This window comes from Hyposmocoma kahamanoa, unplaced genomic scaffold (genome assembly GCF_003589595.1).
Source record: "Hyposmocoma kahamanoa isolate Upper Pololo Valley unplaced genomic scaffold, ASM358959v1 224, whole genome shotgun sequence".
NCBI classification, from domain to species: domain Eukaryota; kingdom Metazoa; phylum Arthropoda; class Insecta; order Lepidoptera; family Cosmopterigidae; genus Hyposmocoma; species Hyposmocoma kahamanoa.
In genome coordinates, this window is record NW_020653743.1 from 5585563 (window position 1) to 5600530 (window position 14968).

At 36.3% G+C, this 14968-nt stretch overlaps 3 protein-coding genes across 3 annotated transcripts in view; 1 reads left to right on the forward strand and 2 right to left on the reverse strand.

Annotated features, from left to right (window-relative positions):
* Positions 1-8745, reverse strand: part of LOC113228263 (myb-like protein X) — a 34616-nt gene extending 25871 nt beyond the window's left edge. Inside the window, exons 1-4 of the mRNA XM_026461529.1 lie at positions 8523-8745; positions 6456-6603; positions 4265-4387; positions 1573-1731 (exon numbers count right to left, since the gene is read on the reverse strand). Of these exons, the coding sequence (XP_026317314.1) occupies positions 1573-1731; positions 4265-4387; positions 6456-6603; positions 8523-8612 (520 nt within the window). The 5' untranslated portion in view covers positions 8613-8745. The remainder of the gene's footprint in view (positions 1-1572; positions 1732-4264; positions 4388-6455; positions 6604-8522) is intronic.
* Positions 8746-9905: 1160 nt separating this feature from the next.
* LOC113228212 (deoxyuridine 5'-triphosphate nucleotidohydrolase) lies at positions 9906-10945 on the forward strand. The gene is made up of 3 exons (XM_026461461.1): positions 9906-10077; positions 10193-10329; positions 10532-10945. The coding sequence occupies exons 1-3, from the start codon at positions 9974-9976 to the stop codon at positions 10732-10734; spliced, it is 444 nt and encodes a 147-aa protein (XP_026317246.1). The 5' UTR covers positions 9906-9973; the 3' UTR covers positions 10735-10945.
* A 182-nt stretch (positions 10946-11127) lies between these two features.
* LOC113228138 (probable ATP-dependent RNA helicase DDX43) lies at positions 11128-14274 on the reverse strand. The gene has a single exon (XM_026461319.1). The coding sequence runs from the start codon at positions 14272-14274 to the stop codon at positions 12172-12174; it is 2103 nt and encodes a 700-aa protein (XP_026317104.1). The 3' UTR covers positions 11128-12171.
* Between the last annotated feature and the right edge of the window lie 694 nt (positions 14275-14968).

The window sequence follows — 14968 nt, forward strand, 5'->3', positions numbered from 1 at the left end:
AACATCAGGTTTGTTTTACTATTTCCAAAATGATATTGACATTCAAATAACATTTAAATTAGCTGTCCCACCCACCAGATTGGTCAATTTGTTCGCCAAAACTAACGTCCATAGATGGTGCAGCATTTATGCCTGTGTGTTATCAAATGAAATGGTTAAAGTGATGATTAATCTTGAGGTCCTTCGGAACTTGTGATTCTTGCCGCTATACTCTGAAGACTTCTTCAAGAGCACGATACAGGCATTGAGTATACAAACCAGAAATAGAACGAAATGTCATTTAATTTGTTTGTAAATTATTCTGCCAAATAATTACGGTGATAACTGCGCTCCGATTGGCTAGCTCGAATTCGAAACAAGTGATTGATGTCGTCAATTCTTTCACTTCAAATCGACCAGTTTAACTTGAGTTTTGGTATATTGGACGAAAATTGAAAAATAACATATTTAATTACCGATGAAATGTGATTCCGTTTGTTATGTAATTAGATGTATTGCAGTTTTTCCCACACCACCGAATGGAACAGCCCCCCATTGTCAGTGATATCTTTATTACAATAAATGTAGACTATTTTTGGAATGTAAGGAGACGTACACGCAGATCAGTTGTTGGTGCTGTACTATTTCAGCTTTCTAATTTGTGATTTTAGTGCAAACGAGAATTGATATTTAAAAATGATATAAGGCCTATTTGCCTGATGAGTTGCTAGGGACGGATAGACATTATTTCGTCTCTATTTCTGGTTACATAGTCGATGGATGCAGATAATACGCCAAAATCCATTAAGAAAACACATCGCAATTTTAGAAACTAGGACCGAAAGAATAAACCGTAATGCGTGTTGAGTACTAGCAAATTTATATTGATGAACATACCACATGTTTTTTGGTTACCGATGTCAGCACCTTTTATCAATACAGACGCCTATAACGGTTAACTCTTTCGATCTCTGCTTAGAAGTATCACACAAGTAAAGGATAGCTAAAAATCACTCTCTTAAGGACACACAAGGTTTGTGTGATAAAATGCGGTCGGTACTACCAAGTACCACATCCATAGTACAACACTATACGGAGGACAATCCACATGGCGAAAACTGTTGTTATATCGTCAGGAACACGGTGTAAAACACACAACGTGCCATCGTGTCAATCATTTTACCACCATATTCTAATAACATACCCTAGTCTATTATTGGCGCATCGGAATGTACAAACTTCTGCTGTTTGTAGTTCAACTAAGTTAGAAATACACATTTTACATAATTAAGTGGCGTAGTATTAGATGCAGCAAATGATAAATATGTATATTAAAATCATCTAAGTTAAAACAGGTCAATAAACATTGGCACAAGAGGCTTATCTCAAATCACACACAATACGAATAAGCACAGCGTGCTTATGCGTGCTTCTAAGTGGGTTTTGATCCTTAGACGCAAGCTACACTACGCCACATGTGTATTCACATGTGGCAAACGATAATTCTTATGTCAGTAATTTTATATAGTTGTGACTAAAAATGATTATAAGAAGAACTGCTGGAGTAATAAATTTAAAAAATGAGCAACATACCTAAAAAAGTCTTAATAGGAGGCATTGCCTTAGTAGGCATTGCTTTTTCAGTGGCCTGAGGAGAAATTAGGCCGAGCGGAATACCCAATTCCACCAACTCCATTTTGCGCTTCATATTTTCGATTTCGGAAAGTGTCTTCTTTTGAATATCTGTATATTCTGTAAGTTAATAGCATAATATTACATTCACATTTACGTCAACAAAATACAAATTGCTTATGAGCTGACAGAAACGTAATGACAAAATGGCGTATGGTATTTTATTCTTGAATAATACATAATATGTCTAATTTGATAAAATAAACATTTAATTACAGCAGAGAAGTGATGAATGAGAAAATTATATCACATAATAATAGTTTCGTTAAAATGAAATGGAACAACATCGGTAGGGCTAGCACGATAAGGCGCGACTTGTGCGAGACCGACATAAAGCGCGAGATCTCGATGCGACAACAGCAGTATCTCGCGCTTTATGTTGCTCACGCGCTAAGTAGAGCCCTATCGTGCTAACCCTACTGCAAATCTCTATTCCGTAATCCATTCAGCTTCGAAGCTCTTACGTTTCTAAATAATACAATACAAAAATTATGCAGTTCCATGAGCCTGAATACCTATTAACAGTTAATAACATGTTAGTTTGTAAACAAATATTAATGACATTTTTACTACAAGTTAGCAAAGATTATAAAATACAGAGTGGAACAGAACGACCGACAAATCCGAAAACTGTGAAGAGTCTTTAATATGTGCTTAATTGTACTAAAAGTCTTTTTGCTCTAAGTGTAATAGTTTCTGAGTTATTCAATGATAAAGATTTGCTTGTAAAGTCTGTTTTGTCAACCATACACACAGTTGTTGGAGGCAACTACCGGGAGGTACTCAGGGACAAAATATTTGTAATTTAATAGGTCGTTGACCTCCATTGTTGGTCAGCACCCCGTCAGTCGCTTTCTTTGATCAATCATCATGTAAATGATGATTAATTATGCGTGGGTATTTTATTGTATTACCTACTTTGAGAGTAACCCCTAAATTCCGTGTTTGACGACCCAACATTTACATTTACCGAAAAAATGCACCTGTCATATTATAATCTTCGGGAGACATGTTGTTTCTAAACTATGCGTTGTCATAAACTACCTACAACAACTTAAGAAAAGTAAAGTTTTCTAAATGACCCTGTCAGGAGTTCAACTCGTGTTGTCTGCGTCATAAGATAAGAATAACTTAAATAAACTCAACTAAATTAAGTAAACACGTTCTACAACATGCGTCAAGTACTCAAATTACAAAAGTATCGTAACCCTTAATCCGGCCCTAACGTAAAATAGTAAATTAAGGCAGCAAATCACGTCACTTTTCACCGCTTAGAGATGCACACTTGGTACCTGTTATCTGTTTTTGGTAGCATAATCGGGAGATCGTTTTTTTGTCGTACTAGTCTATTTTTCAATGTATTTGGAAATACTTTTATTCAACGAAGAGTTCATTTTAATGAGATCAACATTTAAAACTAAATTTTTTGTTAACTTGAACTGAGTAGTTGAAATTTAAAAAAATGTAATGTAAAAATAAATAAATCGGTTCTTGGAGGTCTGCAGACCACCTCCTCGGTTCGTTTTCTTATTTTTGAGTAACGATTATCACATTGCTAAATTTGATTATTTATTACAATTCATTAAACGACCTGCATTTAACTTACTTTTACTTTTGAATTGCTCATGGTACTTACACTAGACAAGACGATTATTGCGAAACCTATTTCTTTATCATAATTGTCTTTTTAAAATTAACATTTAGATATTTAATAATCACCGATATCCGACGCGTACGCCGCCGCCGCGCGCATCTCTGTGCAGAGTTGTGACTTTGTTCGTTTATATGAGATCAAAAGTGTCTTTTATTTCTAGCGACAAAAAATTTGCTCTTTTTTAATTAGGTGTAATAGTTTAAAATTTAATATTATTTTATGTTAGTATTCAAGAGTTTTTTGCCTGCGTTTGCGTTATTAAATAGTGTTTGTGTTAAGCAAGTAAAGTGTATTAGTGTGTTTGTGTGGAAAACCACATCGGCGTGTGACCGTCACACCCAGAAATGTATCTGGAATATCTGCAAGAGTAAAGGGGACGCGGACAAATCCAACATCTGTTTAATTTATAGTAAGTTCAATGTTTTTTAATTACCTATTAAAGTGAAAACACTTATTTCTTCTGCGAGTGCCAATGACACGAACGCGGCCTGTGGGGCAGTAGATGTACTAACACGATTGATTCGCTTAGGGTTGTTGCACCGCGAAAAGCTTAAATCTGGATGAACATTTTTCAACTGGTTTGGTTTTACATTTAAAGTAAATAAAACTCATGTATGTAAGGTTCTTAACGTGATACTTTTGACTTTGTCGGTCGTTCCGTTCCACCCTGTATATGATTAATTTATTACTTTTTGTATTATTTTCTAATTTTGAATTTAATTTAAATCAACTGAATAATTTGCCATTAAAGACATAAAATTGACAAAATTCGAGTTAGCGTAGTATTAATTGCAGTAGGACTAGCACGACAAGGTGCGACTAACGCGAGAGCGACATTAAGCGCGAGATACTGCTATTCTCGCATAAAGATCTCGCGGTTTATGTCGCTCTGCCAGCCCTACTGGTATCGATATTAGTATAATCAGTTGTCTGCTTTACCTTGCATATTCTTTTTACTTGTGCCAGGTTTGGGCGGCTTGGGAGGCTTCATTTCGTCCTCAGGAGGGGGAAGCCTGGGTGTCACCTTCACATTGCTCAACTTGCCAATGAGAACTGTAGCATCTGCAATAAGGACAATGCAATTAAAAATTAAAAGAAATTTAGATGGGCTACAATAAATAGGGTTCGCAGATTTTGTGCTTAAAATCAATGCAAGAGAAATTCACTGCCAATGTGAAACCTCACTATATTTAACTTTATTTTTATGATACGAGGATGGATTGAAAAGTTCGCGCCCTCACATGGAAGTAGTTTTTTTTTTCATATTATTCTCTTTAATTCGTATATTCATTGATTGTCACTGTGCAAAATTTTATTGGAGTTTAGTGAAACCAAGTATAGCGATTTTCAAAAATAAAGAAAATTGAACAATGTACGGTCATCAAATACTTGTTTAAAAAGATATTAACATTGGTAGAGATCCACAGTAACATGGAAACAACATTATGGGAATCTGCTGGAGCAGACATACATACGCATACAACTATTTAAAAAATGAGTTGCATAATTGAAACGTGTAGGAAAGAGCATTGAAGAAGACCATACTAGCCGGCCCACGGCGTCTACGACTGAGGAAAACATTCGAAAAATGTGTGATCTCGTTATTGAAGTCCAAAAACTGATCAATAAGGAGATCACAGACACTATGGGCATCTCGTATGAACGCACATAAAGTTGAATAAAAATAATAATAATTATGTTTTATGTCCATTGTCATCGATCGAACTTTAATTTTACGAGGTTTCTGCTATGTGGCTCCATTGGATGCTTTCAGTGGACCAAACACACAATTCGGCTCACCATTTCTCGTGACTCTTTCGAACTGTTTGAGGCTGACATGCAAGATTTTTTGAACCAATTTGAGGCTATGAATGAAACCTGGGTTCACCACTACAGACCACAGCCCAAACAATAGTCGAAGTGTTGATTAATCGACCCCAAATAAAGCGAAAAGTTTCGTAGGCTGGCTAGGTGATGGCGTCTGTTTTATTGGGATATTCAGGGTGTCCACATAGTAGACTACACAGTGAAAGGCGAAATCATTAACTCAGCATACTATTGCATCCTTTTGCGTCATTTACGCAAAGAAATTAAAGAGAAACGTGCAGGATTACTCAGGACAAAAGTTTCATCAGGATAATACTCGCGGTCACACTTTTGAATTCATGGTTAAAATTCCTTATTCTGGTTTCGGCCCCCACATGCTTATTCTTCTGGTTTAGCAACTAGGGACTTTCATCTGTTCCCAAACTTAAAAAATACTTCATTCGCCAGAAATTTCCTTGCTATTTAATGCTGCTTTGCATTCTTCAGTCCATAAGGAAGATGGCAAAACTGCATTAAATAGTTATTTTGAAAACCTTGAAGAATCTTTTTTTTATACTGGTGTAGAAGCTTTGGAAAGCTGGCGGAAGAAATGCATTGAGCTAGATGGAGATCACGTCAAAAAATAAAAATATTTTTGCAAGTATTTAATTTTGTTTTCTTGGTTAGGCCGCGAACTTTTCAATGCACTCTCGTACCAAGTAACGGGACGAACAAGTCGTGCGCCTGGTGGTAAACGACACGCCTAAACTTTAAAACACAATTTTTTTTAATAATATCAAGTAATGGAACAAACATGTTGTGCTTCTGATGGTAATCTACACACGCTACAGCTACTATCTGAAGGGCACTGCCACTGCAATCGTCACCCTAAGAGATAAGCTGATAAGTACCATGTGCCTGTAATTCCACCAGCACCCTTACCCTTCAAAACTGGAGCGCAGTAATGTGAGCATTACAGCTTGAGGTCAAAAATAGGTATTACATGCCTATACTATGTTCCACTGTAGGTACCACTCTGAGGCACAAGTCTCATCTTACAGATTGGTTTCAATCAGGTGTCAAGTAACCTGTCTCAGAATCACCAATATATGACACCCTTCAGCCAAAGCTCCTCCTTCATGAAGTTAGATATTCAGTCGGCATCCACCACAAATTGCTCTTATAACTTAATTCACATTTCGAATTAAATTATAAGTAGATTGCTTAACTATGATGAAATCATAGTTAAGCAAAGTCATAGAAAAGCAGAGATTGACCAATCTAATTAAAATCTAATGATTGAGAATTAAGCTTAAATACTAACTTCCTGTGCTAACCGGTTTAGCCAATTGAACTGGAACCAAAGGAGCTTTCTTCTGTATTGAGAATGCTCGGAGCCTTTTCTTTGCATTCTCCACACCCTTAGCCGAAACCTTAGTCTGAACTGGGGAGTAGCTCGCCATTTTGGGGATCTGGAAACGTGAACCATGTTTATGTTATGTTAAGTTTATTAAATATCACAATGTTTTACCCATATCAATTCAATTATTTTATGTGAAATTGGTCCACTAGCTTGTTATAATTATTAATATAATAGTAAGATCAACACTAAGAAAAATTCATTTGATCTGGCTGAACTCGAACCAGCGTGTTCAACATGCCGTGGCAGACACTGTGCTAACTGAGCTACGGAATGAACCAGCAAACCTTAAAAATGGTTGGTACTTGGTGTGGGTGCGTAATGGAAGATATAACAAGAAATATAATCTATTTTTACTTGGTATAATAACATTTGATATAATTTGTGAAGATATAATCACCCACTGTATATAATCAACAAAAGGTATAACAACGAAAGGCATAATTTCAATGTGTATAACAAACCTTCAGTAAAACAAACGTTAGATATAATGATTAAGTGACATAATAAACAAATGGTATAAGTACTACCAGTATAATGTATTAAATAATATAACACAATATTTCAATTCATTTTACGAATAGTTGAAGCGCCCTACAGTATGTTGATAAGATTTTTTTTTTATTCCATTAAATGTACAATCGCAAAATATAATTGTTTTTGTATAGCTTTAAGTACTATTTGTGTTATAAAATATATTTATTAAAATTTTAAGCAGAATATTTAATTACATATACTAACCTAACCTAAACCCACAGGAGGAGGTGGAACCAACTAGCAAATGCAAACAAATTCGATTCCGGCAGCTTTGTGATATACTAACCTAACCTAAGCCCACAGGAGGAGGTGGAACCAACTAGCAAATGCAAACAAATTAGATTCTGGCAGCTTTGTCATATACTGACCTAACCTAAACCCACAGGAGGAGGTTGAACCAACTAGCAAATGCAAACAAATTCAATTCTGGCAGCTTTGTCATATACTAACCTAACCTAAACCAACAGAAGGATGTCGAACCAACTAACAACTAACAAATGTAAACTAATTTGATTCTGGCAGCTATGTCATATACTACCCTAACCTAAACCTAAAGGAGGAGGTCGAACAAACTAGCAAATGCAAACAAATTCAATTCTGGGAGCTTTGTCATATACTAACCTAACCTAAACCCAGAGGAGGATGTCGAACCAACTAGCAAATGTAAACAAATTAGGTTTATTCACCATTGCACCTAAACACCACTTTTTCACACATACACAATCAACATTATACTCAGTGAATGTTATATCTGAAGTGTTTATATAAAATGAACATGTGCCATCAGTATATTAGATTGAAAGTAGTTATATCAATCATCTATTATACCCAGTGACCTCTATACCATGCAAGAATATGTCAAATGTCTGTATACCACAAATTAATTATATCTGTTGAGCATTATATTGACTAAAAATATGTCATTTGTTGTTATATATTACGAATCGCACCCACTTGGTGTACTATTTCGCATCACATGACAGCACGGAAATAAATCTGCCTAACGCAACAATTACCCAATTCTTATAAATTTTTCTTATCATTAATTTGCATTTCTTTTGTGTGTATTCTATTTCATGTGAAATAACGTCATTTTAATTTATAACATACTTTTAAAACTAATTCAAGGTAATCTGTCAAACAGCCTAATCTCATTATTAGAAGTTTGTGCAGTATTTTTCATGTTGCATTCATATCTATCACCTCTCATTTTGGTGTTAACTCCCTACATACATATAACATCCTTCAGACAATCCAGCTATAATGTAAGCTTAGACAATAATTCAATATAATATAATAGCCTATGATGCATTGTCATTGTGCATCATTAATAGGACATGCAACGAATATCGTAATTCACAGGAACACATAACCTAACATATAATTCTTTAAATTATTCTCAAAGTAAACTAATAATAACCAAATTAAACTCACCTGTAATAATTCGGATGAAGAAGTCCCCGGTGGTACAGGTTCGTCTGAGTCTCGGGACTCTGAACCTTGTCTAGGAAAATTTGTATCCATTGTGAATCGGTGCACACCGGACTAGACCATAATTAATATTTTCAACTGCCAAAATCAGTGGAAAAAGTATTTAATTTTTCCTGAAAATACTATTTTCAGAAACAAACAAAAAATTATTAGACTGCCATGGCGATGGCGTTTTGATTTGATGGATTTTTTTGTATCTGTCAAATCAAAAGAGAAAGTTACTGAACGAAAACGACGGAGCCAATAAAAATTTTTTTTCGCTGTTGTCCAACACAGACTTATAAATATAAGTCTGTGTTGTCCAATCATTTTAAATCGCTTTTAAATCTTGTTTTTCTGCAAGACGGTCCATTCACTACCTGCATGGCAGTACACCGCGCAGGCAGAAGACTATTCACCATCGAGTATATAACCAGAAATAGAGACGAAATGTGACTTAATTTGTTTAAAAACTATACTGCCATTGTAAGTCAATGACTGCCATATCATTACTGTGATAACTGCGCTCCCATTGGCTAGCCCGAGTTCGAAACATTGACGGGTGTCGTCAACTGTTTCACTTCAAATCGACCAGTTAACTTGAGCTTTGCTATTATGGACGAAAACTGCAAAATTACATATTTAATATTTAATTACCGATGAAATGTGATTCCGTTTGTTTTGTAATGTTTTGCTGTTTTTCCCATACCACCGAATAGAACAGCACGGCATTGTTAGAGATATTATCTTTATTACAATAAATACAGAATATTTTTTGGAGTATACGGAGACATACACACAGGTCAGTAGTTGGTCTGTCTATATTTCAGTGCAAACGAGAGTATATACCGAGAGTAGTACCAGGAATATATGGCCCTTATTTTGTCTCTATTTCTGGTTATATTCTCGATGCTGCTCACACACTATTCTGTACATACCCCACGTATGGAGTCTCACAGGAAGCATTGCAGGATTGCTGGATGGCTTGCAGCTGCGACTACATTTATAATCCTGCATGACGCGGCGGATAGCAAAGCGGACTGCAATGCAGGATAATGAATGCCCCCTTTGAAACTTGATTTTACACGGGCAAACATTTTAGTCTGATTTTATATGTAACTTAAAGTCATTGATTAATAAGTAAACAATCACATACATAACATATCGTTGTAAAAAATCGTTAATTTTTCTCATTTGATACAATATCAGCTATTTTCCGACATGGTGGCTAAAAATTTTTGTTTTGCTTCTTTACGTAAAATTATAGTAGCACCGTTCGAGTGTTTGACAGTGACGTTTAATTACGCGCCTTTTTGCAGCAGGTTCGAGACTTTGAAACGTACTTCACAACGAAATTAAAAATTATCACCCTGATTTCCCAGTTATCGAACCTTTTTTTCAGAAATTTAAGTAAAATGCCGTCTGAAATTCGTCCTACGTTGAAATTCACGCGTCTGAGCGAGCATGCTTTTCCACCTGTTAAGGGTTCCGAGAAGGCAGCCGGTTTCGACCTAAAAAGGTAATTTTTACTTTATATCGCAGCTATTTACTATATATATAATTAATTATAATATATATGAAGCCTAATTTGTGTAAAATTATATATAAATTGTAAATCCACTTTCTTGTTCTAGCGCCTACGACTACGTAGTGCCTGCTCGCGGCAAGGAACTGGTAAAGACAGACCTTCAGATTGAGCTACCATCAGGGTGCTATGGTCGCGTGGCGCCGCGGTCGGGTTTGGCTGTAAAAAACTTCATTGATGTTGGAGGTGGGTATACATCGTTTCTAACCTCTAAAACAGAAAATTTTCCCGTCTGTCAGAATTGTTTGTCAGTATGAATAATCACTTTGCAACTTTTGTACACTATGAAGAATTTATTGTCCTGTTCTTTTCGTCACCTGAATCTCGTCATAAATGTAGAAAATATTATGAATGCTAAACAGTAAATTCTGCAATTTTCTGTCCTCAGCTGGAGTAATAGATGAAGACTACCGTGGCAATGTTGGAGTAGTGCTATTTAACCACTCTAATCAGGAGTTCACAGTAAAAAAAGGTGATCGAATTGCCCAACTCATTTGTGAAAAGATCTACTACCCTGACCTTTTAGAGGTGGCTGATTTGTCTGAGACTAAAAGGGCTGAAGGAGGATTCGGTTCTACTGGGACAAATTAGATTTTTATTTGTCTATTAGAAGGAAGGATACATTTTCATTAGTGTTAAGTTAGACTTATTAAGGTAAATGAGGAAGCTTGTTTCTAGTAATTATGTGTATGTTTGCCTATTTGCTTTTACAGTTTGTGTTGTCAATGGGATCTGAAGTTTATACCAAAACCATAAGTTAAAAAAAATTTAAAACCTAACAAAATGTTTTTAATAAATAGGCACCTAAGTGTGTAATTTGAAGTTATTTGTTTTGCTATACTTTCTTGTATTGTTACTATCTTAAAATTGTGATTGTGATAAACTTAGTATGATATATTATAGATTCTAAGCTACTGGTTTCTAAAATAAAGAAGTACAATTTGAAATAATCACTTTTAATAATGAGAAATAAGATTTTTTGACATGAGTAATTATGCTTTCGCTTATAGGTCCACCTGCAGGGCAAGCAGTATCTTACACAAGTCCCTGTCGTACTAGCCCTACTACTCGGGCAAAATACTGAGAAATAGAGTCAATATCATTAACACTTCAAATCTAGTTAATTGTTAGATAATATACTAATATACCATTTTATATTGGTAATTGAAGGCTTATAAAAGCGAAAATTAAACAAAATGGAAAGACACTACATGGTTCTTGTAGTTTGGTCAGTGTGTTTTGGGTAATGCCCCAGAGTGGATTCCATTGCTCTGGTACTTAAAGCACTGGGGTATTATATGGTTTGAGACCAGGTAATGGTGTGCTTGTCTGGCACATTATTGACACTTATAAACCCTTGCAGTATTAGCTAGCAACCAAAAAGTCATCTTTTAAATCACATCCCTCAGCGTTGAGGTGAACCGATTGACATTGTGCACTTCAACAAGTGAGACACAAGACATTAATGACGACACTGGCATTTGATGAAGTCTACCCAATGATTCGCTAGAATAAGGGGTGTAGTGAATACTAGCATAGGCGGCATGTTAATGTTACCTAATAAGTTATACCTCTAAACACCGAGCCTGTTGCATTTTCTATACGGCTCTATGCAATATCATTTACTTCCCATAGAATAGTATAGAAAACACAAGGTGCCCCAAGTATAGAACTGTCAGTCTACTATCAGTCTTTAAGAGATAAATATTTCTGCACATAATAGAAAATGTATTATCATTTATACCAGACAATTCATTCTTTGTTACTATCTCTACAATACTAGTGTGAGGTACACACAAGAATGCTTAAAAATAGGAGCTTCTGCTTTAAGTATTCATAAATAACTTATATACAAATGCTAAGCTTTGCATCTAGCATCTATAACAGATCTTTATAAAACAAAAATGCATGACTAAATATAAAAAATGGTATAAAAACATTTCGTCATAATTTTTTAGATTAGACATGCAGTGACATAACAAAAACTTACTTCTATGGTAGATACTAAACTCCTCTACATTTAAGTTATTAGAACATAAATCTGTCGCCACGGTCTCTACCCCCTCCTCTCCCGCCCCTGCCACCCCTCCCTCTATTGCCTCCACCTTCCTTATCTCGCCTCAACTTCATAGCTTCAAACCGTTCAGCCATTTGTTGCAACTCATCTGGCACTTCCTGATTTGCCTCTTCCAAAATTTTTATTAATTCTCGAGCATGCCCCCAATCCTTTCTGGAAATAAATGACAGTGATACGCCTGTCCTCCCAGCACGTCCAGTTCGTCCAACCCTATGTACATACTCTTCAATGTGCCGTGGGAAATCCAAATTCACCACATGTGTCAAATCCTTAATATCAATACCACGCGATGCAACGTCAGTTGCAACCAGAATATTAACAGTACCTTCAACCATCTCTGACAAAGCGGCTTCCCGGTCACTCTGGTCTCTATCACCGTGTAAGGATTGGGCCTCAATCCCCCTCATTGCCAGTTCTGTTGTAATGTGAGTAGCAGTAGCCTTTTTGCCACAGAAAATGATAACTTTGTCAGATGATTCCATGTTGCGTATAAATTCATACAGAGCTTCCTCTTTGTCATCCTCATCAACAAAAGAAATCTGCTGAGTAACAGTGTGTACTGCAGCCAAGTCTAATGAGCCAACATTAACTTGAATTGGATCTTTCATGTAAGACTCAGCAAGGCGGCGCACACCGTTTGGCCATGTTGCAGACGTCATAACAACTTGTTTGTCAGGTCTTACATCGAAAAGAGACTTCCTTATCTGAGGTTCGAATCCCATGTCTAACATTCTATCTGCTTCGTCAAGAACAATATACGAAAAGTTGATAATATTCAAATGACCAGTCACTATCAAATCATTCAACCTTCCAGGCGTAGCAATCACAATGTCAACTCCCTTTGCTACGACTTTTATCTGTTCTTTACGGTCACCACCTCCATACAGACAAACTGATTTGATGTTTTTATATTTATACTTAGAGACTTCCTTCTCAATCTGCAGAGCAAGTTCTCTAGTTGGAGCTAAAATGAGTACAGTTGGACCATCTCTCTGGTCTCTGGGTACGGTCTGACCATCAATATGAATTAATGCTGGTAGCAGGAAAGCCAAAGTTTTACCTGTACCAGTTTGAGCAATACCAATCATATCTTCACCTCTCAAAAGGATAGGCCAAGCCTGACTCTGAATTGGTGAAGGTCTTTCAAAGCCTTGCTTACGAATTTCCTCAAGAATTTCCGGAAAATGTTGGAATGCTTGATCAAAAGTAACCACAGGATTAGGGATGGGTTTCAGACCAGGTTTGTCATCAAAAGTCCGTTTCACTTGAATATCATTGTTGGTAAGGCGCCAGTGTTTTACCTCTTTTGGACTCATTGCAGCAACTTGAGGGTCTTCTTTATAGAAATCCTTGATGATAGGAGGTAATTGTTCATACCTAATCTTCTGCTGTTCTTCATAATGAGCATTGAGTTTGTCCCAATCAATTACTTCGACACCAGCTTCATTACTTTTAAAAAAATCATCAGATGTGTTGTTGTCTGCAGTGCAAGAGTTTACCTTGGGTACAGCTGGTTTATAATCCTCAAGAAGACTATTTATCATGTCCTCAACCTTAGCAATAGAAGCATCTTCACCAAGCAAAGTGATATTGGTTAAAGCTCCATTAGAATCGCCAATTTGTATTTTAGCCTCAGACTCGTACTCAAGGTCGCGTATCTTTGAACCTCCTTTACCGATAATACGGCCGACTTTATGGGAAGGTACGGTAATAGTTTTTTTGTTACCTTCTGGAATGTTGCGCCGGTTTCTGAAGCCTTGGTCTCTGAAACCTTGGTCTCTGGAACCCTGGTCTCTAAACCCTTGGTCTCTGAAGCCTTGATCTCTTGAACCTTGGTTCCTGAATCCTGGATTGTTCCTGTCGCTTTGATCTCGCCAGTTAGTAGAGCGATTATCATTGCCTCGAGTCTCGCGCCAGTTAGAGCGATCACTGTAGCCACGATTATCACGGGATCCTCCGGGATTCGGCCGGTACACCCGCGTGTTTTGCGGAGGCCGCGGTGCCGGTGTCACCACCACCTGATCTTCTTGCCACTCATCATCCCAATCTGCCATTTTAGAAATTGTCCAAAATACGGTTGTTTAATACGGCAGATTTAGTGCTTAATTATCAAGCGACTCAATTTAAACTTTAAATGTTTTATGAAAAAGAGCAGCTTAACAAAGCAAAACACGATGAAAAAGATTTTTTTGTAACATTGTTTGTTTTTAAATTTTTGTCCGCGTTTAGGGTTGCCAATATTTTTTTACTTTCTATTTTCATAAACTATTAGACTTTTGACTACCAACCTTAGACTATGGAAACTTTTTTCCATCCTCAAAGCTACCAACAAACCTTTACGGAAGCATTAAAACTTTCTAAGCCTATAATAAGGTTTTTATTTTAACTGAATCTACATGCATTTGATTTCGTACATATTTACAAATATGTGCGAAATGAAATGTAAAAGGTAATAAGTTAGGTTTGCTTTGGCTGGCGGCGATATAGTAAATTAAGCAATTTAATGGGTCAAAGTACACAGTACCCAGAGCCAGAAAAAAAAAATCATTAAAAAAAATTTTATTCGCGAACATTGGCGAACATCAAGCACCATACAGGTGGACAAAATATAAAGGAATGAAGTCTTAGAGAATGGAAAAAAAGGAAATTGTCTAAGAATGAAGTACAGGGTCAAGAGCACGTCAAGCTTGACACTTAAGATTTAAATCCAACTCTATGCCGCCCTGATAAGAATGGTCCAAACAATAA

Excerpts from the sequence above, each read along its gene's own strand:
- LOC113228212 (XM_026461461.1), top strand. The coding sequence starts at position 9,974 with ATGCCGTCTGAAATTCGTCCTACGTTGAAATTCACGCGTCTGAGCGAG. Across the intron at positions 10,078-10,192 it reads GCCGGTTTCGACCTAAAAAG|CGCCTACGACTACGTAGTGC; the intron begins GTAATTTTTACT and ends TTCTTGTTCTAG. Across the intron at positions 10,330-10,531 it reads AAACTTCATTGATGTTGGAG|CTGGAGTAATAGATGAAGAC; the intron begins GTGGGTATACAT and ends TTCTGTCCTCAG.
- LOC113228138 (XM_026461319.1), bottom strand. The coding sequence starts at position 14,274 with ATGGCAGATTGGGATGATGAGTGGCAAGAAGATCAGGTGGTGGTGACA.